The sequence below is a fragment of the Stylophora pistillata genome, chromosome 12 (assembly GCF_964205215.1).
Source record: "Stylophora pistillata chromosome 12, jaStyPist1.2, whole genome shotgun sequence".
Classification (NCBI taxonomy): Eukaryota; Metazoa; Cnidaria; class Anthozoa; order Scleractinia; family Pocilloporidae; genus Stylophora; species Stylophora pistillata.
In genome coordinates this window covers 4941889-4963710 of record NC_142530.1, presented here as the reverse complement: position 1 = coordinate 4963710, position 21822 = coordinate 4941889, and the positions used below count along the sequence as shown (strand labels likewise).

General features: G+C 39.4%; 1 protein-coding gene and 2 pseudogenes across 2 annotated transcripts in view; 1 reads left to right on the top strand and 2 right to left on the bottom strand.

Annotated features, from left to right (window-relative positions):
• Positions 1-665, top strand: part of LOC148718499 (spondin-1-like) — a 47821-nt pseudogene extending 47156 nt beyond the window's left edge. The window contains exon 9 of the transcript XR_015994134.1: positions 257-665. The product of XR_015994134.1 is annotated as a spondin-1-like (transcript). The remainder of the gene's footprint in view (positions 1-256) is intronic.
• Positions 666-5813: 5148 nt separating this feature from the next.
• On the bottom strand, positions 5814-7662 carry LOC148718498 (uncharacterized; annotated as a pseudogene).
• Positions 7663-9118: 1456 nt separating this feature from the next.
• Positions 9119-10073, bottom strand: LOC148718497 (uncharacterized). Its single transcript, XM_088741561.1, has 2 exons — positions 9905-10073; positions 9119-9735 (listed from the first exon to the last, which is right to left on the bottom strand). Exons 1-2 carry the CDS (start codon positions 10071-10073, stop codon positions 9119-9121), a joined length of 786 nt encoding a protein of 261 aa, XP_088597687.1.
• Positions 10074-21822: the final 11749 nt, after the last annotated feature.

Here is a 21822-nt window from a genome sequence, read left to right as displayed (position 1 = left end):
ATGACCTTACACTAATTCCTACTCAGACCATATTTTCTGTCTGAGGCCTAATTTAATTTCACATTAGACTCCTCAAAACGCCCATTTACCCGAGTCCAACACTTCTTAGAACGATTCATACCTTAGCGGTATGGAAAGCAAACGTCAATTTCTATTCACGACACGTAAATTATATTGGCTTATCCAATTCACGAGTTGGCTCACAGAGCCTTTGATTCCTACTCGATCATAATTCTTAATTTTTTTTTGTTTTCAGAGTATAGAAGACGAACAAGACAAGGTAACTATTTGTGGTATTAAATCATAGAAATCTTCATTTAATATAACGTTACAAGTAACACAAGTAAGGCTCTACTTAGTTTTTATTGGTATTTGATAAATTGAATGAACTTGATCATCACACCAACAACGCACACACACATACCCACTAAGAAATAAAACAAACAAAAAAAAAACAGAAAAACAAACAAACAGGAGGAAGGTAACTATCTGCGTAAGTGAATTGTGGAAGTTTTCATTACCACAACATTTAAAGAGTTTAACACTAAACCCTTTAAATGACTATCAATTTCTTCCCCTTTAAACGTGGTATACATCCGTTAAATGAGCTTACACGCGACAATTCAGCTCTCTTGTTATCATATCTGATAGTTAAATATCAGATATTGAATGAACTTGATTATCATACCAACAGCACACATACACACCCACAAACAAAGAAACTATAATATTCCTAGAAGCCACTAAGGTCAATTTCTCGAACAACACACCGTCACCCTCCGAACTCCCGCTCTTTTTCACATACACGCACACTTTCTCGGTCACCTGACCACTGTGTATATTCACGGATGTCCACAGGACACCAAATCTTCCTCTTTCTACGTTCATAAACTCTGACATAAATTTCAACAGAATAGCATGAAAAGTGTCAACATTGTCCGATCGGGTAAATAGAAAACTGTAAGTACAATACGATCAAAGTCAGTGTCACTTGAAAACCATAACCCCCATCAGGTGGTGACATAGTCACTGAGTCTCTCATGAGGTCGGATGACTCTCCCTGATCTCCTTGGGAACAGCTGTGGCTGGATAGGGCTCTGGTCCTCCACTGGCCATGCACTGGCTCCCATCTCTGGGCTGGGTGTGAGTCCTTGTCCACACCCTTGTTTACATGGTACTTCTGCAGGCTCTGCAGGGCTCGGTCCCTTTGGCTCTGTAGCTGGTGTAACAAATTCCTTGACATGCTGAATTTTTCGCTTGTATTGCATGCCTTGAGGTGACTTTAACTGGACTTGATCCCATGACGTGCTATCACCTGGCATGGCTCTTTCTCGTAATGTGGTGACAATTTATTCTCCTTCCTCTTCTCCAGTAACACAAAATCTCCTTTTTGTATGCATTTCTCTGCTGCCTGATGCCTCTTGTCGGCATGGTCAGCCCCAACTTGCTTTTTTTTCTGCATTGCGATATCTGGCCTGCTCATATCCCGGGTCCTCAGATTCTTCTAGATCAGCAATCTGCGTAAGTGATCTTCTGTGTAAGTGATTCTTCTAGATCAGCAATCTGCTTAATACAATTTCCTTCCGAATAACAGTTCTGCTGGGCTCTGGCCAGTTGTTACATGCGAGGTGGAACAGTAGGCCAGAAGATACTTATTCAACTCTAGTCCCCAGTCTCTCTTCTCAGCATGGGCCACTCTTATTGTTTTCAAAAGGGAACGATTGTTTTTTTTTGACTTTCCCATTTGCCCTAGGCCATAGTGGTGTGGTCAATCTATGCTCGATGCCCATTTCATTCAAGTGTTCTTCCATTTCTGCGGACCCTAGGTTGGGTCCGTTGTCCGTTCTCAGGGTATTAGGTACCCCATATCTGGAGAACTGTTTATCTAAACACTTGATGATCGTCTCAGAAGTGGTTTGATTTAATGATGTCAACTTCCACCCATCGGCTGAAGTAATCCACCAAGACCAGCAGATATTCTCCTGTTGGCATAGAACCAAGTAATTCCAGTACTAGATCATGTCATGGCCTCTCTGGCATCTTGGTTATTTAATTAATTTAATTATTTAATTATTGAATTAATCCGCATTTAGCGTGTATAATTTTCATATACAGTCATTTGTGTATTAGCAAAAAGGATACTCTCTGCTTCCGGAAATTATAAAGATAAAAAATAAGAATAAAACTATAATCATATTTACTACGATTCATTATTATGCACTCTCTCCCCATACTAAAATATCGCTGAAATACCGCCGATATATCGCGATAACCGCGATATTCAGCGATTATCCTTTGCATTACTTTTGCACAGTATTGTATGATGTAATAGGATCAAATTTAATTAGTTATATTGTAAGCTTCTGGTATGTTCCGGAAAAGCGTTCGTAAATATATATGAGAACTTTGTCGTGTACTTGGAGTAGTTCTTCTTGTCGGGAGTGACCGACTGTTTGGAAAGCTATACCAAGAGAGAGGACTGCGTGGAAGATCATAAATTTCAAAGAAGTTTGGAGAAAACTCTGAATAAGATATCAATCATCTCAATCCCCTACTGATATTGCCAAGTATTGCTGAACATTTCAAAAAAGCCCTATATTTTAATTAATATTTGCGTTGAGATTGTCTCCTTTGTGACCAGTTGGCACCCCTAACATTCCCGGCACTTCCGTTCCACAGCCTTATTAACTCCTGGCCACCACACTTTAGACCTGAGTCTCTCCTTCATTTTGACGATTCCCTGGTGACCTTCGTGCGCGAGTTCCAAAACCCTTAATCTCAGCACTTTGGGTATCACAATTCGTGTTCCACGTAGTATAACTTGACCAATGAACGTCAATTAGTTGCGCACCACCAAAAATGACCGTGGGCCCTTCTCCCAATTTCCACCAACAAGGCAATTATGCACTGCTTGTAACTCCTCATCCTCTGCAGAGGCACTCTCTATCTTCTGGATCTTAATGGCCACGAGGACTGCTTTAAGAGCAACCATCCGAACATGTTCATCATCATAACGACATTTCTCTGATGCTTGGAGCGTTGTCAGACGTGACAGGGCATCAGCAATATTATCTCGTGATGCGACGAAGCATACCTTGTAACTATATGGTTGCAACCGCAACACCCAGCCTTCAATGCGTGCTGATGGCTTGAATCCTCCAGAGTAAATCACCTTCAAAGCCTCATGATTTGTTACCAAATCAAAGGTCTGCAAGCTGTACAAGTATTGGTTGAACCATTCTAACGTCCACACTAATGCGAGCGCTTCTTTTTCTGTCTGACTGTATCTCCTTTCTACGCTGCTAAGGCTCCTGCTAGCGTAACAGACGACTCTGCCCACACCGTTCTTCTCCTAGACTAGCACTGCACCTATCCCCACCGGACTTGCATCAGCTATCACTCGAATATGTGCCTCTTTGTCAAAGTATGCCAGAACAGGCGCCTTGACTAACTGCTGTTTCAGTTCCTGAAATGACGCTTCTTGCTCACTGTCCCATACAAAGGGTACTCCCTGCCTAGAGGTCGCTCGTAGAGGTTCTGCAATGGTGGCAAAGTTGGGAATAAAACGTGCATTGAAGCCGACCATCCCCAGGAAGCTCCTAACCTCTGTTGGTGTGGTTAAGCGGCTTGATTCAAGTACAGCACGGAGTTTCTCTTCGGTTGGACCGATACCGTACTTTGACACTAAAAGTCCCATGAAGACTACTTTGTCCATCCTGAATAGCCCTTATCGCATTTGTGTCTGCAGAGTTATTAGAGGGAACTGGTTATGAAAGCCGGCGAACTTCAAACGATGGAACTCTTTATGTTGGTTTATGGCATGTCACGTGACCGCGAAGGTGCACAAAATATGGAGATGGCGGCCAGCGCGTAGCCTTGCTTCGAGTTTATTCTTTATTAATAGAGAGATCCATTTCATGTCAGAGTGGCAATACCAAAGGAAGGAAAGATAGGAAGAAATCTTGGGAACAGGTTACCGATGCCAAGTTGCCATGCCAAAAAAAGTCAAACTGTAAAAATGCTGTGTACTAGCATGACTGTCACAGCCACAGAATTTTGAAATTTCCTGACAAAAGAATTCTTTTCCTTTGATCTTTAAGTTTCCTGACCTGTCTCTTACTAGTAACTCGGCTGAATAGAGCAATTATTAAAAAAAATGCACCACCCTATTGAAGACAACTACAATTGCAAGGTGAGTCCCTTTTGAGGATGCACATGAGTGGAATTCCAGAATCTAGATATGCTACTGTATTTAAGCGAAAAAGAATTTCCGATTGCTCGTTAGAAATTTCATTGGAATTCTAGGTTTGTCAGGGTCAACACAGAAGTCAAGTTTGTGCAGAGTTAATAGAGGGAACTGGTTATGAAAGCCGGCGAACTTCAGACGATGGAACTCTTTGTGTTGGTTTATGGCATGTCACGTGACCGCGAAGGTGCACAAAATATGAAGATGGCGACCAGCGAGTAGCCTTGCTTCAAGTTTATTCTTTTTTTTTACGGATAATCTAGAAATAATCTAACTGAAATATTATCTTAAAAGGATTCATAAGTGATGCCAGGGGTCAACTGCTCCGTCCTTGGCTGCGGATCGAGTAAAAGATCGAAGGGAATAGGAATTTTTAAGCTGCCTGTCGCGAAAGATGAGGCTCATCCAAAATGGCGCAACAACTAACTCGGAGAAGTAAAAAGCACACAAAATAAAAGCACACAAAATCGACCAGGATTTCAGGTAGCAGATAAAAAACGACAAAGTACACGCTTGCGAGAGACACTTCAAACCCGAGGATATTGAAATATGTAAGTATCGCTTTATTTTCAGTCCAATATGTTAGAAGAAAGCTATTTGCAATTATTATTATGCTTTTTATTTGTTGACAGGTTTAGAAATAATAAAATGTGGCTGACAGGATCAGTGCACAGGCAATTGGATTTTATTTTAAATGATAATCTATGACAAATATCTCCTTACTCAAATTATTCCAAATCATTTGTGGTTATATTATTAAATCATCCATATTAATAATCAACATTTTGTTACAGGTTTCAGTTCTTCATCCGTTTGGTTACAATAGTAACACAATTGGAATAGAGAGATCCATTTCATGTTAGAGTGGCAATACCAAAGGAGGAAAAGATAGGAAGAAATCTTGGGAACAGGTTACCGATGCCAAGTTGCCATGCCGTAAAAAAGTCAAACTGTAAAAAATGCTGTGTACTAGAATGACTGCCACAGGCACAGAATTTTGAAACTTCCTGACAAAAGAAGAATTTTTTTCCCTTGATCATTAATTTTCCTCACCTGTGTCTTGCTAGTCACTCGGCTGAATAGAGCAATTATTAAAAAAATACACCACCCTGTTGAAGACAACTACAACTGCGGGTGAGTCCCTTTTGAGGATGCACATGAGTGGAATTCCAGAATCTGGCTATGCGAAAAAGAATTTCAGATTGCTTGTAAGAAATTTCATTGGAATTCTAGCTTTGTCAGGGTCAACGAAAAAGTCAAGTTTGTGTGACTAAAACTAGAAACCTCGTTAGAGAGGCTTGAGTTTTTTGCCATATGTACTTCTATAAATATCATCCATACCTCTCCCACAGAAGGAATTTTTTTTAAGACCCCCTCCCAACACTCTGGAAATTGCAATTAAGGTTCATACATTTCCTTGAAGTTTTTGGCCTTTGAGATCCCCCCATCCCCAATAATTTTCAACCCTTTCTTTAACCGGAGAATAGACATTTTCTGGAACTACACAATGCCAATTAGGTTGAAGCCTTGCTTCTGCAGTCGTACAAATGTAAGATGAAAGAAAGCATAGGGAGTGTTTTTTTTTAATGTGAAATTGAGAAGAACATTGGCACGCCATCCACAAATGCCAGTATTAAATAACAGACCACTTTTTCACAATCAAACAGTGATTACTGGGATAAAATGTTTATAGAATTAAATAATTCATAAGCAGTTTTCCATAATCCTCCAAATTCCATTCAAAAAAGCTATGATTTTATTTACAAGAAGTTCCACATTCACATGAGAAAGTTTTACTTTGGCATTGTCACATTGTTTGAAACTAAACATTAGAAACTAGGTTCTTCTAAATAATGTTGTAAAACAACTTTGCTATTTGTTGTTCACAAAAGCAAATTGAATATAAATGAAGAGCTTTAACTTTGCTTCCCTTGTTCATTTTCCTAGCAACTCCGTCTAATGTCCTTGCGAAGAGGCTTCCCCTTTGTTTGCTTCATTTTGATCTTGTTTTTTCTCAATCAAATCCTTTGTGAAGGAGAATGAGCGTACCCGTACATACAAAGTAATAATGCCATGCAATACATCCTTGATCATTTATGACCAATCCATAGCTAGAAAGAACATCACTATCACTAGTAGCTTTGAGAGTTATTGTAACAGTTTCAATTCCTTGTGAAGCCACTTTCTGAGCTAGCTGGCGGAAATAGTGTTCTGCCACTACAAAAATCTTCCGAGCTGGCTCTCTAATTGACCATAGCCCACCACGGTTCAAACTTGAAATCAGATTTTCCTTTGAATCATTGATACAGTCAAGTTTGCCAGCCTTTAGTATTACCATAGCTTTCTGGCTCTCCACAGTACCGGTTCTTGCATGTTTCTTGTACAAATTATGCAGCACATAACCTCCTAGGTATTGTAAGCCAGCCCTTCCCCTCTCAGATAATACTATAGTGGTGGGATAATTGTCACCAGAGTTCTTGCTTCTCTTACAGTATGCAATGAGGCAGTTGGCAACTTAAGTTGACAATAATGTGGCAGCATTCTATGACAGTCCAGTGAAGAACTGTGTAGACTTCACAGGAACTGTTGCATAATATTTCTGAAAAACTTCTCTAGGTTTCCATTCTTTAAAAACCTATCATACAATGATTTTATACTAGTGAATTCGAAACTTCCCTCCTCTGGCTGTTGAAAAGAATACTTGCTTAGTTCATCCCTCAAGCTTTCTGTAAACATTTCAGTTTCATTTATTTTCCTGATTGCGGAGGCCACGACTTCAGCAAGTACACTGAGACTTAAAGGCTGAATAGATCCTTCGTGAAGACTGCTGTGTTTCAAACTTCTGTGTCGTTCTAAACCTCCTTGGCTTTATACTTTTTCCCACAGTCTTTGCAAATAATTTCATTTTGCTGGACCTACAACAAACAAAGAAAAATTACAATTCGTGCAACACATTGCAACAACTAGCTAAAATTCGATGCGATACTCTGAACTCAGAGCTGTTTCCAGCAAGTGCTTCTTATATTAAACGAGACATTCAGTGTAAAACATATTCTTAGCTTCTACAGAAACACTGGTCAGTCATTGCAGGTAGGACATGCATATCAAAGTAAAATTTTTGGGTGTAAAATTTTTTTCAGGTGACTCGAGTAACTTGCCATACCACAAATATATATGACCGAGCGAACGTTTTGGGTCGGTAGCAAGAAATTAGATTAGACACGTAAATTAGCACAATTGGAACTTACATTGTTAACTGTTGCTAAAAACTGCTGTTTGACTATTTCATCACCTTCTAAAATGTCTAAAATAACTTCGAAATCGTCTCCCCATAGCAAGAGATCGTCTACTCCATCCGCCATCTTGTTTTGCATGTGTGCACCTTCGCGATCACGTGACTTGTACTTTCAACCTCAGAGGGCTCCTATCGTTCTTATCGTTTGAAGTTCGCCGGCTTTCATTACCAGTTCCCTCTATTAACTCTGGTGTCTGCAATGCAAAGGGTCCGCGGAGTTACAGTTTCAGGACGAGGCTATCGGGTCACCGTTTCTCGAGAAACACCAGAAGCACTCCATGTCTGACCATATAACTCTGGAATCTGCGTATTTTTCTGCCTAGGAAAAGGTTAAAATTCTTAATCCTGGCATCACGAAACGAAGATTGAAAGAATGGCTGTCATTTCGGAAAGGAACGGCAAAATTTTGTCGCGTTTTTTCATGACTACGGTTGTTTTTCCTTTGTCGGCCTTTTTAAGGTTTAACTCAGAGTCACGTTTCAAGGCCCTCAGCGCCTTGTGTTCGGCCGGAAGCAAATTATCTTTTCGCTTTGTAATTTCTGAAAGGTCACTTTTTAGCCTCTTCTAAATAGCTTTCAAGGGCTACTGATTTTTCTGTTGGTGGTATCCATGTAGATTTGACGTGGCAGGGATGGGTATTTTTGTCCTCCCCTCGGAACATGTAAATCAGACGTATTCTCCCTGCGAACTGATCAAAGTCACACAATAGTTGTTGTCTGATCTGTTTTTGTTTTGTAGCGGGTATTGAAATGAATTTGAGCCCTTTTGCCAGTAAATTAATCTGGTCGTTTGTAAGTTCTCTATTTGAGAGGTTTTTTATGTGCGTTTTCTTCTCCTCTAGTTTGATAGTTGAACTTCTTTGGCAAGACCGCGCTTTCGATCCTAATCTTGTGGATCTCGTCAGTTGCCGATTCACTGAATAGACTGTTGCACCCGTACGCATTACAATGTCTAATCATGACGAGAACACGCTGTATCCTTAGGAAAATGCATACAAATGCCTCCAAACGTGGCCGTTTGCTTCGATTTTACCTGAAAGCTTTATCTGTGTGACCCGAGAGCCTCGTTTCGAAACTTCAAAGTCCGCTGAGCTCTCGTACAGTGGGCGTAAATGCAATAAGGGCTATTGACACTTCTGAGGGTTGAGGGTGAGATTCTTCTAATCGCTGCAAGACTTTATGAAGATGCCTGTCATGCTTCTCAATATTCCTGCCATGCACTATCAAGTCATCGGCAATGTTCTGAATCCCACCGATATCAGAGACCACTTGTCTTATTATCTGCTGATACTTCTCAGGTGCTGAGTTTACGCCGAAACTCAACCTCTTGTATCTGAATAACCCATCATGTGTGGCAATTGTGGTTATATCTCTGGAGTCCTCATCTAGTTCAATCTGATAGAATCCCAGACAAAGATCCAAATTTGAAAACACTGCACTGCCATTGAGATTTCCCAACACCTCGTCCACCGTCGGGATGGGTATCCTTTCACGAATGATAGCTGCATTTGCCTTCCTCATATCTACGCACAACCGGATATCCCCTGATGCCTTTGGCGCAATCACCACAGGACTAACCTATGACGTCGACCCATTTACTCGCTCCACTATATCCTTAGCAATGAGGTCTTCAACTTTCGCAGTTACTTTCTCTCCCCGTGCAAATGGGACACGCCTTGGTTTCTGAGCCACTGGTGTCACCTTTGAGTCGATGTGTAGTTTCAGTTTGTAGTCTTTCAGCTTGCCGACGTCAACAAACACTGTTGGATACTTAGCCTGAAGAACTAGGGCTAAGTTCTCGCCAACGACATTGCACTCCACAAATTGACTACTGACGCTCGAACTAATACAAAGCAGACTCAGAGCTTGTGAGGTTTCGTGGCCCAGCAGACACCTTCCACTCTTAGTGACTACCAAGTGCGAACCTATCCTCTTATCACCTGCCGGGAACTCAACTTTAACGTGGCCAATCACTTCCAACTGTCTCCCGCCAGACGCATCCAACAGCTTGTGGCAGTCTTCCATCTTCGAGTTAAGGCCTTGGACCTTAAGTTCTTCATATTCTTCCATTCCTATGAGGTTACTTACTGACCCTGAATCAATGAGTACTCTTGTTGTAATGCCATTAATATTCAATTCCAGCACTGGTTCTTTGAGACGGGATGGATTGCATGTTTCTCCTTGATTCTCTGTAACTGCAAATGGAAAAGCACAGTCTCCTCGCTGTCAGATGCGTTCTGATCGCCCACGAAGTCAGCATTGTGAGACTGGCGTCTATCAGAATCTCTGCTTCGCTGATCCGGTTTACCTCCAGTTGCATAATTACCACTCTGTACCTTAGAACACAAAGCAAAATGACCATACCTCCCACAATTTGCACATTTCTCTCCTTTTGCTGGACAACTCCTAGCAATGGGCAGATGCCCCTCTCTTCCACAATTCTAGCTCTTTCTGGGTTTATCATCTCTTTGTCCTTGTCTCGTCTTGATTGCAGTGACGGTGTCTCCTTCATTACCACTGGGTTCACAGTCATGTTTGTTGCTTGTCTCCCAGCCGCTTCCCAAGCACGAGCTTTATCTAAAGCTTCTTCCAGTGTAATATTCCTGTGTTCCAACAATGTCGTCTTCAGCTCAAAATCCGTTAACTACTCAATCAGCTGATCCCTCAAGTTGTCGTTCAAACTCGTTCCGAAATTGCAATGCCTAGCTTGTTTTCTTAGGCGCACCATAAACTGGTCAGCGGTCTCCCCCTCCTGCAGTGACAGCTGGCGAAAAACATGGCGCTCGTAAGGAATATTCTCCTCGACGCGAAAGTAGAAATCCAGCTTGCGAATAGCGACCTTATAAGCGTTATCACCCTCGCTGGGATAAGACCAGGATCTTGAAAGTTTTCGAATATGTCTTGCACTTACATACCGGCGAAATGAAGAAGTTGAGACGTCTTCTTACGAGCATTGTCCATGCCCTTTCCTTCGGCATAATATTCGAAGGCGCGCTTCCATTTACGCCACCTGTCCGCGACTTGCGGAGCTAGTCCGGATAAATCCAATGGTGGTAAGTGCTTCTCACTTATATTTGGACCATCCTCGTCACCAATGTAATATTCCTAGAATCTACTAAGGTCAATAACTTGAACAACACACCGTCACCTTTCGAACTCCCGCTCTTTTTCACATACACGAACACTCTGTCGGTCAGCTGACTACTGTGTATAGTCCCGGTTGTCCACAGGACACCACACAAACAATTGCCGTTGCTGAAATACTCATTTTATCACGATAGATGTACAGATTATTTAGGAGCGTTCGATTCCTTAAATTACGTACAGATACATATTGAATGCATATCATCTATCCCTACGTACGTGAAGTTAATTTTTGTGATAGACGCTAAGGAAATATAAAATCGATGAGGTGACTCTGTTGACTATGCACACTAGAAACTAGCTAATTGTTAGTTATTTTATTTTCGGACCAGTCAAACTTTAGTTTCAAACTCCAGCTTACGTGAATTTACCACGGATTTTTCAGTCTCACATTCAAATGATACTTAAAATACGCTGAGTCGCTGAGAGACTTAAATTAGTTTTTGCCACGGAAGTTTAATTTCTCCCTCCAGAGGTAAATGGATCGTTTGATGGTCATGTAAGATTTAGAAACCTTACATCGAGTCCTGTAGCAATTATGATTAATTTATAACAAATGCTCCTTACTGAAGAGAGACAACAAGAGCTTACCCCTTTTTCATTTATACATACATTGATTATGAAATAAATAGGGGAACTGGCGATTGACTTCTCAGAGGTGGAAAAGACAGAAAGATCAGAGGCTGCGGTTATTGATCATTTTTTCTTTAATAATTTCAAATTTTCTTGGCTGCAGACTCTGAAAAAATACATATGGCACGTCTTTGTCGGAAAGGGTTAAATATCAGTGAGTTTTTTTGGATTTCAGAAAGAAAAAAATTTTCATTTGACAGAAATTTTTGTTACTTGAGCCTACTTTCACAGTGTCTAGCGGCTCAAGGAACAATATGATGCTGCTCCCAGGCCCCCTTTTGTACCTTTTGTACATAGCAACTATATAATAGGTAAAATGAATTTTAAGTTAACTTTTAAGAGAAGTTGCACCCGATACACTCTATACAATCGCTAGGGCAGTTTTTCAAACTTAAAAGTATTTCTTTACGAAAAGATTTTACGCGATTTTAGGCTCAACTTGTTTTGCTAGGATTCGTTCGAAAATGTGATTAAGAGCCGGAAGAACAGATACGGGTCTGTAGTTCTTTTTACAAAATTCATCGTCCTTTTTTAAATAAAGGGGTCCCTTGCCCCATTTTCTAGCGTAAAGGATAGTAACCTAGATTGATTAAACAGTTAATTATTTCTGCAAGAGGCTCTGATATCACAGATGGAGAGTCCTTCAGTAATCGTGGAGGCATAAGGTCATGGCCACAGGATTTACGCGTATTCATTTGTAACAAAAACTTCTCCACTTGCTTTGAGTTAATAGGTTCAAAATCGAAATTTTTCGTCATGTTTCAAGAACGGTGAGTTAGTATGTCCTGAATGCTTGGATGGGTGCTGCAATCAGTTCCAAAGTCTTCCTCAATGTATATGCCATTACTAACGCTTGTGCCACTATGTCCACGGCCTATACTTAGAAGACGAGTGCAACAAGTGAATTGTAAAAAAAACGCTTCTTCACGCGTAATCAAGCAAATATCTTGGGAGTATATTCTCAGCAAAAATATACTCTCACGACTGTATATATTCTTAGCAAAATCAGTAGGGGGATTGAGATGATTTATATCTTACTCACAGTTTTCTCCAAACTTCCTTGAAATTTACAATCTTCCACGCAATCCTCTCTCTTGGTGTAGCTTTCCAAACAGTCGGTGACTCCCGACAACAGCAACTACTCCAGCTACACGACCAAGTTCTCATATATGTGTACAAAGTTTTTGCGGAACATACCAGAAGCTTTCAACATAACTATTTTAATTTGATCCTATTGCATCATACAATACCGTGCAAAAGTAATGCAAAGGATGATCGCGGCTATCGCGATATATCGGCGATATTTGAGCGATATTTTAGTATGGGGAGCGTGCAAGGTAATGAATCGTAGTAGACATGATTATAGTTTTTTCTTGTTATTTTTAGTTTTTATCCTTTTTATTTCCGGAAGCAGAGAGATATTTTTTTACATGTTACACTACTTATCAGAAATACAGATTCTTGTCAAAATACAGATAATATTTATCCAGTAAGGGTTATTCGATAAACAAACAGCAATTTGTTTTGTGTGGTATTTGTTTTTTCTTTGTTTGTTTTGGCGTTTTAGCGTTTGAGGCTCTGAACAAGCTATCAAGAAAAGAAAGCAACAACGGCAACAGCGCTTTTTTCGTTGTTGCTTTTGTTAGTAACAGCAACATGAAACAACATCAAAGTCACTTTAAATATAAGATCTCAGTCCGTCATTCGATTTTGTGGATTTGGTTGGATTTGATTTGATATGATTGGTTCTAAGTTGGTCAGGCTTTTGCATTCTGGACTATTTCCACGTTTGTTCTCGGAAACCTAAAAAATACAGACTCAGTCCAAGTCCAAAATCTTAGTAATTTGGATATATCAACAAAGTTGAAATAGTAAATTGGCCACCGTAACGAATACAATAGCTGACGTTTCGAGCGTTAGCCCTTCGTCGGAGCGAATAGCGGAAGTGTGGGTTGTGTGTGCTTTTAAGGGCAGAAGATGGAGCTACGTTATTGGTGGGAACATGGCAGCGAGAAAAACACGAATAAATTAGTGGAATGAAAAGCGTTCGTTGATCCCTGTGGAATTTAGACTGCCAGTTTGAAAGATGAGCTTTTGTTCAAAAGTTTTACGGCTTTCCGTGCTACTAAATGTAAGGAAAGACCGCAGATTGCCATATGTTGCTTAGAATGATTAGGTAAATTAAAATGTATAGCGACTGGTTTCGATGTGTCCTTGTCATTCTTTTCCACGTCGAAGGTGTTCTCGGAATCGGTCACCTAGTCTTCTGCCTGTTTCGACGATGTACATGTTTTTGCAATAAGTGCAAGTTATGCAATAGATTACATTGGCGGAGGTGCACGTGAAGTGATCCGTGATCTTAATGGATCGTTTAGGTCCCGATATTTTATCAGTGTTGTGAATGAAAGGACACGTTTTGCATCGTGCACGAGCGCATCTAAAAGTGCCTGGTTGGTCATTAGTCTGAAAAGAACTTCTGGCCAAAAAATTGCTTATGTTTTTGTCGCGTTTGAATGAAACGAGCGGAGGCTGCGAAAAGATAGTGCTTGTCTCTGGATCGTTTTGAAGAGATTTAAATTTTTTAAGAATGATGGATTTAACTGAGTGGTTGTGAGGGTGAAACGTGAGAGTGAATAGAATGCGGTCGGAATCTTCCTTATGCGACGTTTGTAGTGCTGAATGTTGATCAATAAGTTGGGCGCGGTGGTAACCCGCTTGAACGACAGAAACAGGGTAACCACGTTTATCGAAAAAATGGCACATTGACTCTGATTTGTGGTGGAAATCAGAGTCATCACTAGATAAACGACAAGGTCTTAGAAACTGAGAAAAAGGAATGGAATTCTTAACGTGGGATAGATGCGAAGACGAATATAACAAGTAAGTATGCGAGTCTGTAGGTTTGTAATACACACTAGTGCATAAAATGTTACCTTCAATTGAAACTTTGATGTCTAAAAAGGATAAAGAATTGTCAGAGATTTCTCAGGTATATTTCAGGGCCGGGTGAAAAGAATTGACTGCGGTTATGAATTGAGTGAGCTCCTCTCTGGTAGAGGAGGTAGCGCCGATACAGTCGTCGACGTAGCAACCGTAGAGTTCAGGTTTGGACCCGTTGTATTGGCTGAAAAATATATGTTCGACAAAACCTATAAAAAGATTCGCATAGCTAGGCATTTTGGTGCCCATGGCTACACCATTGGTTTGTTTGAAGAAGTTATTTCCGAATGAAAAATAATTGAGTGTGAGCACTAGTTCGGCTAAGCGTAGTAGTGTTTTAGATTTAGGTTCCTTATCAGTAAGTTGATGAAAAAAATGTTTAAGGGCCAGAAGGCCTTCGCCATTAGGAATGACATTGTAGAGAGACGTAATATCCACGGTGAAAAGAAGTTTGTTTTGGCCAGGGAAATTAAAGTCTCTAAAAATTTGAAGAGCTTGTTGGCTGTCTTTAATATATGATGGTAAAGTTTTGACGATGGGAGCCACAGTCGCTAGACATTTTAAATTACCTAACCATTCTAAGCAACACGTGGCAATCTGCGGTCTTTCCCTACACTTAGGTAGCACGGTAAGTCGTAAGACTCTTTAACAAAAGCTCATCTTTGAAACCGACAGTCTAAATCCCACAGGAATCAACGAACGCTTTTCATTCCACTAATTTATTCGTGTTTTTCTCGTTGCCATTTTCCCACCAATAACGTAGCTCCATTTTCTGCCCTTAAAAGCACACAACCCACAATTCCTCTATTCGCTCCGACGAAGGGCTAGCGCTTGAAAGGTCAGCTTTTGTAATCGTTACGGTGGCCAATTTACCATTTCAACTTTGTTGATATATCCAAATTATTTCGTTACTCCCACCGACGTAGCCCCAAACAGTTTCTTTCGAAACTATCAGCCTTTATTCAATATCTTTGTACTTCATTTGCCCATGTGGGTTTTCAAGGTTTATAGATTCATACATTATACAAATTATCGAAAGAATATTATTCATTCTACTTTTCCCAGTTATTTCTCCGACAAAAAAGAAAAAGAAGAAAAACGAATGCCATCAGTGCTTGTCCTTTTATGAAAAGGCTGTAGTACTTTTTTCTGAACTACTTAGCTTGGAAGTGAAATAATTTTGCTAGACCTAACCTAATTCAATCTTTCCTATTTTCATAATTATTATCGTTTAGTGATTTTTATGTCATGGTGTTTCAATATTCACCGTACACACTACACGATGAATATGTCGGTTTGATCAAATAGAACACACATATTCAATAAGTAAAAACGTGGAGCAAGGCTATTGAATTTCTAACCTTGTGATTGGTTGGACGCAAGCATATCATAAGCTTGTAACCTAGTTCCGACAACTATTGTCTATCGAATTTGAAAAATGTTTCAAAACGAAGCAGTTTTATTTGCTAAATTTGAAACATTTGTTTACATGTTGTGATGACATTAGTTCGGAGAGTGAGAGGTTGAGGAAAGGTTAATATCCATGGCAATAGATCATAGTTGCAAATCAAACTGGAAGAAAACTCGTGGGTCCTACTACGAGGCCTGTGCACCCTTCTTTCTTCTCCTGCGTTGAATCCTTTAATTGCACTTTTAGAAAAATAGCATGCCATTAGCTACGCTGAAAGGCACATTTAAGAATGCTATCTCAAAGAAGAAAGTCTGAGACATTATCAGAAACCTCTTGAATGGACCAGTCTGCCTATATGAGGCTGGCACACTTTCAGTATTTATCGTTCTGTTGTAAACATTTTGCTTAAGTATTGATCAATCTTTAGTTCAAGTAATCACGAATCGCCCATTGAATCCAAAGGTTCTTAGAGGAACTGACCTGCGGCTTGGTGTACTGAATTGTAATCCCAGTGGGAGATAAGTCTCGTCCCACCACTACTCATGCGAGAATGGACTGGTGTAAATTGAATTCTGCTAACGATCAAGTTATTCCGTTTTAAGAGATACGTTAAAAGCGTTACCTTCTCGAACGGTTACTTGCGCTAAGTATTTGAGCGTGTTGGCGCTTTATTTTCACGTTGAATTCATTAGGTTTTCCTACGAATGTTTTCTGTCTCCCTACAGAAGTATATAAATCTTTTGATGGACATGTAGGATCTCTCTACCTTACATCGAATCGTGTATTAAATATGATTAGTTTATAGCAACTCTTCCATACTTGAGAGAGACAACTAGAGCTTGCGTTATTTTCGCCTTTTTTAACTCGTGAATTGCGCGCATGCGCAGGAGCGAGTTGTAGGTATCGTGTGATGAATGGCGCTCGCTAGCTCGCTCCGCTGGTCGATTCCTGTAAATTTTTTTATATTCTAGGCTTTTGAATGCATTTAATAGCTTTTGGCGAGTGATAAACAAACGAAATGGCGACCTTAGTTGCTAAGAATGGTGTTGGGGGGAAAAAGAAGCCAATGATAATCTTGAAAGAGTAAAAAATACGTTTTTCATCTGTGAATTTAAGTTTGCCCAATCTCCGAATACCCTTTTATCTCTTGCAGCGTATATTTCATTTACAGCGTCAATATTTCTATTTTAGATTGTATATATCTCGGAAGATGATTATGGTGTTCGAAAAAGGAAAAAAAGAAAACAAAGAAAGGAAGTTAAGCAGAACGCAAAATTTACTCGAGTGCGGAGGATTTGAACCACCTACGTAGCTTCCCCTAGAACGATATCTACAGCACTGCTTTTTATCGGAAGGCCACTCAAGCACCACATTATAATTATTTGAAACTTTATCTATATGTTCATTTTATATTTAAAACGCTGCTAACCATAGTCCAATATTGAAGTGTCACACACGGCCAACTGCTCGAAAAGTGACTTGTTTGAGGCATGTTTGGTATTCCTGGAGCTGTATCGACGTTGGAAAGTGGTTCACAAGTGGGAACTGAAGCGAAATAAGCTCAAGCATAAGTTCAATCAATCGGTATCCTGTTCCTTCAATGGTGTAACTCGCACTGTGTATGCGTAGGTTATTAGTGTGAACATCCTTGTACTTGTTTTCATTCTCCTCCTAATAATTATCTCAGAAGTGCAAAACAGGCTCCATGCGCGGTACTCAGTTGCAACACAAGGATAAGCATAAACATAACAAGTTAATGCGCAGGTGGGCATAGCTGCAACAGATATAAACATGAGCACAAGCGCTCAGTCGATGTTATGTTAAATAGGGACATGGTTGGTATAAGCAGTATAGTGCTTGCTGATTGCCGGAAAGTCTTTCGCTTATGTTTATCCGTACGCTCATGCCAACCAAGTCTTAACTAGACAGTGTAAGCGTAAAAAGAAGGCAACGTTTTGATAATGTTATGCATATATGCTTATCCTTATGTCCGTGCGTTCCATCCAGCGCAAAAGCTTTTACATGCCTATCCCTATACTTGCATGGCAAGTAATTACTGAGCTTAATATTGGAACAATAGTTCTGTGATAAACAAAACAGCACCCTTTTGAACTTTTTTTCCACAAACCTTTACAGTAAAATCTGGAACAGTAATTGTCTTACCCTAAATCCTAATCCGGCCATATTTTCTGTCTTTGAGGCCTAATTTAATTTCACATCATATTCCTCATAATGTTCATTTACCAGTCTAACGATTCATACCCTAGTATGGAAATCAAACACCCATTTCTATTGACAACACAGATAACATTCGCTTTTTCAATTCACGCGTTGGCTCAAAGAGCCTTTGATTGCCTTTTGCTTTTCTATGACAACCTTATTGCAATTAGGTGTATATTTTTCCACTCCGGAAGTCAGTTCTGTCGCTAACCAATTTCACTCGCGACTAGAAGTTAAAGGACCTACATAAATGTGTTTTTGTGATATCTCAAAACCTTTAATTATGAGCAACAGAACTTGATCCTTATTAAGGCAATCGTTTTGTTCTTAGTTTGGATATCTGAGACATTTGGCGGCTGAAATTTGGCTGAAATTTCGGCTGACATTTGGCTACTTATTTGACGATTGACGGTAAAAATATTGCGTTTTTGACGGTTGAAGGTTAATATTGTGGCCATTTGATGGTTGACGGCTGCCTCTTTTGGGATCCTCAATTAAGCTCTACAAGTGTATACAAAAGATACTGTCTCATTGTATGTTATATGAGGTCTACATTTTGTCTTCAGATTTTCATTCATCGTATTATGCGTTGGTTTTGTTGCTACAGCGAAGATAGCGTTGTTGCAGTGACAAATATTTTCTGCGATAGATATCCCATGTAATTAACCATATTAATAAATAAATAAAAATTATTAAAAAAAAATAAAATATGGTCTATTAACTTTTATTCCCGTAAATAAAACAAACTTGGAGTTCGGAGATATTTTTTCAGCTAAGTTGGTGTTTCATTATAACGACACTTCGCGGGAGCTAATGCTTAGAAAGAATGATACATTATACAGCTAGTCAGCTCATCAGTAAGGGACTTAGATGATTTTGTAAACCTTATCCTTTGTTTCCATTTTGTTTTTATTTCGTACTTGATAGTAATTCCTCTCTTTGTTTTCTTTTCAGAGCTGGAAGCAGGTAACTATCTGCAATAATAGATTATGGTCATCATAGAAATGTCTATTAACAAACAATCTTAACATACTAGCTACTGAAGCGACTTCACAGAGTTACTTTGTATGTTTGAATGATTAAAGTAAATACACTCAGCGATACTGATTCAGGTTTGTGTTTTTTCATTTTATTTTTATTGCACATTCTATTACATTAACTAATTAAACCATCTTTCTATACATGATCAACAACATCAACAATAGTAACAAGGTCAAATTAAAAGAGTCTCAATGGGAGAGGGGTTCACGTTGACGGTTTATAGTTAAAAAGAAGCCCTTTGGACGGTTGACTGTTAAATTTTGGGTTATTTGATGGTTGACGGTTAATTTTTGGGAATGTCGCTTATAAAACGAGCTTAACACGCGAAATTTGCCTATAATTTTTCATAATGACGCGTTTGTAAAGAACTGTTAATTTATATCACCTTTTATTGATAAATGACCAACGTTTTACGATACCGGAAGTGTTTCCACACCTGAAGTCAGTTCTGTCGCTAACCAATTTTACTCGCGACTAGAGGTTAAAGAACTTAAATAAACGTGTTTTATGTAATATATCGAAATTTTTATTTATGAGCAACAGAACTTGACCCTTATTAAGGCAATCGTTTAGTTCTTAGGATATCATAGACGTTTGACGGCTAAAATTGGCTTGCTTATTTGACGGTTGACTATAAAAATATTGCATTTTTGACGGTTGATAAAGTTAATACTTTAGGCATTTGATGGTTGACGGCTAACTGAGCCACAGAACTTGGCCCTTATTTAGGCAATCGTTTAGGTCTTTGTTAGGATGTCTGAGACATTTGACGGCTAAAATTCGCGTGCTTATTTGACGGTTGACAGTCAAAATATTGCGGTTTTGACGGTTGAAGGTTGATATTTTGGCCATTTGATGGATAACGGCTAACTCCACTGAGATCCTCAATTAAGGTCTGCAAATGTATGCCAAAGTTACTGTTTCATTGTATGTTATATGAATTTTGATCTGTTATAAGCGTTACCTTTTCGGACAGTTACTCGCGCTAGGTATTTGGGCGCGTTAGTGAGTTTGTTAGTTTTTGCCACGGAAAATAATATTTCTCACTCCAGAGTTAAATGGATCGTTGATGAACATGTAAGATCTAGAAACCTTACATCGAATCGTGTATTAGTTATGATTGATTTATAGCAACTTCTCTTTAGTTGAGAGAGACAAAAAGAGCTTATCCTTTTTCATACAATATAATTTTCAAATTGATTTTTTAAAAACAATAGAGGAACTGGCGATTGACTTCTCAGAAAGGGAAGGGACACAAAGATCAAAGGCTGCGATCATTACTCATTTTTTCTTCCATAATTTCAAATTTTTTGCCGACTCTGAAAAAATACAGATGGCCCGTCTTTGTCGGAAGGGGTTAAATATCAGTTACTTTTTGTATTTCAGAAAGAAAAACGTTTCATTGTGACTGAAACTGTTTTTGCTTGAGCCTACTTTCACAGTGTCTAGCGGCTCAAGGAACAATATGATGCTGCTCCCAGGCCCTCTTTTGTACCTTTTGTACACGGCAAATAATAAGAAAAGTGAATTGTAAGTGAGCCCCCTCTCCCCATCAACCCTTCACTCTTTCCTATCTGTGACATGCACATAGTAATTACTAATAGTTTAACTTTTAAAAGAAGTTGCACCCGATACACTCTATAGAATCTCTATGGAATTTTTTTAAACTTAAAAGTATTTCTTTACGAAAATTTTACGTGAGTAATGCCTTCTTGTTGTTTATTTTTGCAATTAAAGTACTAATCATGCACTTAGTGGGAAAGGAATAACTCATGATTCAGCGCAAGGGAGACAACAATTTTTTTTCGAAGTATTCAGACCCCGTAGGGATTAGAAAAGCAAACGTAGACGCGACAAGTAATAAGCTGAGTGCACAAATCCTAGTGCAGTCAAAATCCCGGACGTGCGTTTACATGTTGCTGACTGAAAGCGCATCCTAGATGATACTGATTTCGATTAAATGCTGCAAACAACTGAGCTGTTCCTTTTAACAGATCTATCAAAAGCCTGACTTTAAACCTACAGTTGCAAATCTCTTGAGCGCTTTGGCGCTTAATTTTTTTTATTGTGAAACACAGAAAAGTTTATTTTCACCATTGCTAACGGTTGTGCCACTATGGCATAATGTGCCAACCGCCCATGCAGACGGATCCAGCCAAGAGGTTTAATTTCAGATTATATTTCGGATTTAATATTTGATTCTAGATCTCTTTCAGACCGCATTCTTTAGTGCTCAGCAGAAGATATTTTTTTTATCACTAGAAGTCAACAATCGTCTGGAAGCGTTCGATTCCTCACATTACAATTATTTTTCCCTTTAATTCCACTGTTCTTCTTGACCGAAGTTTAACCTTTGCGTCAATGTATGTTTTGGGCTTGCGTTTTTGATAACCGCACATTTACTGATATAATGAAAAGATGAAGTCCATGGTAAAATATTCGTCATAATAGATCTCTCCTTTATAACCTGCAGGTTATGTTTCCTGACAGCTTTACGAATATTAATTAATACAAATCATCCTGACAAAGCGGGTTATCCACGGGTCTAGGTCGGTCCGAAAGGGAATAAAGCTGTGCCCTTGGTCAAGGGTACGGCCTGAGGCTTACGACCTCGGGAAAAGGGTTTTCCCATACGGACCACCCGACCGTTAGATAACGCACGTATTTCAGGCACTCTGAAAATATCTCGATGCTTGCGAAGCTCGAAAAACATAGATTAAACGCTTATAAAAACTTAAAAAGAAAAAATCGTCGCCATTCCAGTCTAGAATCAATCCCAACCAAGAGATTATAAACAGTGTATAATCTCTTGATTCCGACCAGAAAGTTATCGCAGTTCTGTTCATGCCATTGTAAATGCATAACGTGTATCGGGTTTTAAATAGAAGACTGC

Bases quoted from the DNA above. Each gene is read 5' to 3' on its own strand.
- LOC148718497 (XM_088741561.1), bottom strand. From the start codon at position 10,073: ATGACTGTGAACCCAGTGGTAATGAAGGAGACACCGTCACTGCAATCA. The intron at 9,736-9,904 runs GTATGGTCATTT...TTCCATTTGCAG, and splicing joins AAATGTGCAAATTGTGGGAG to TTACAGAGAATCAAGGAGAA.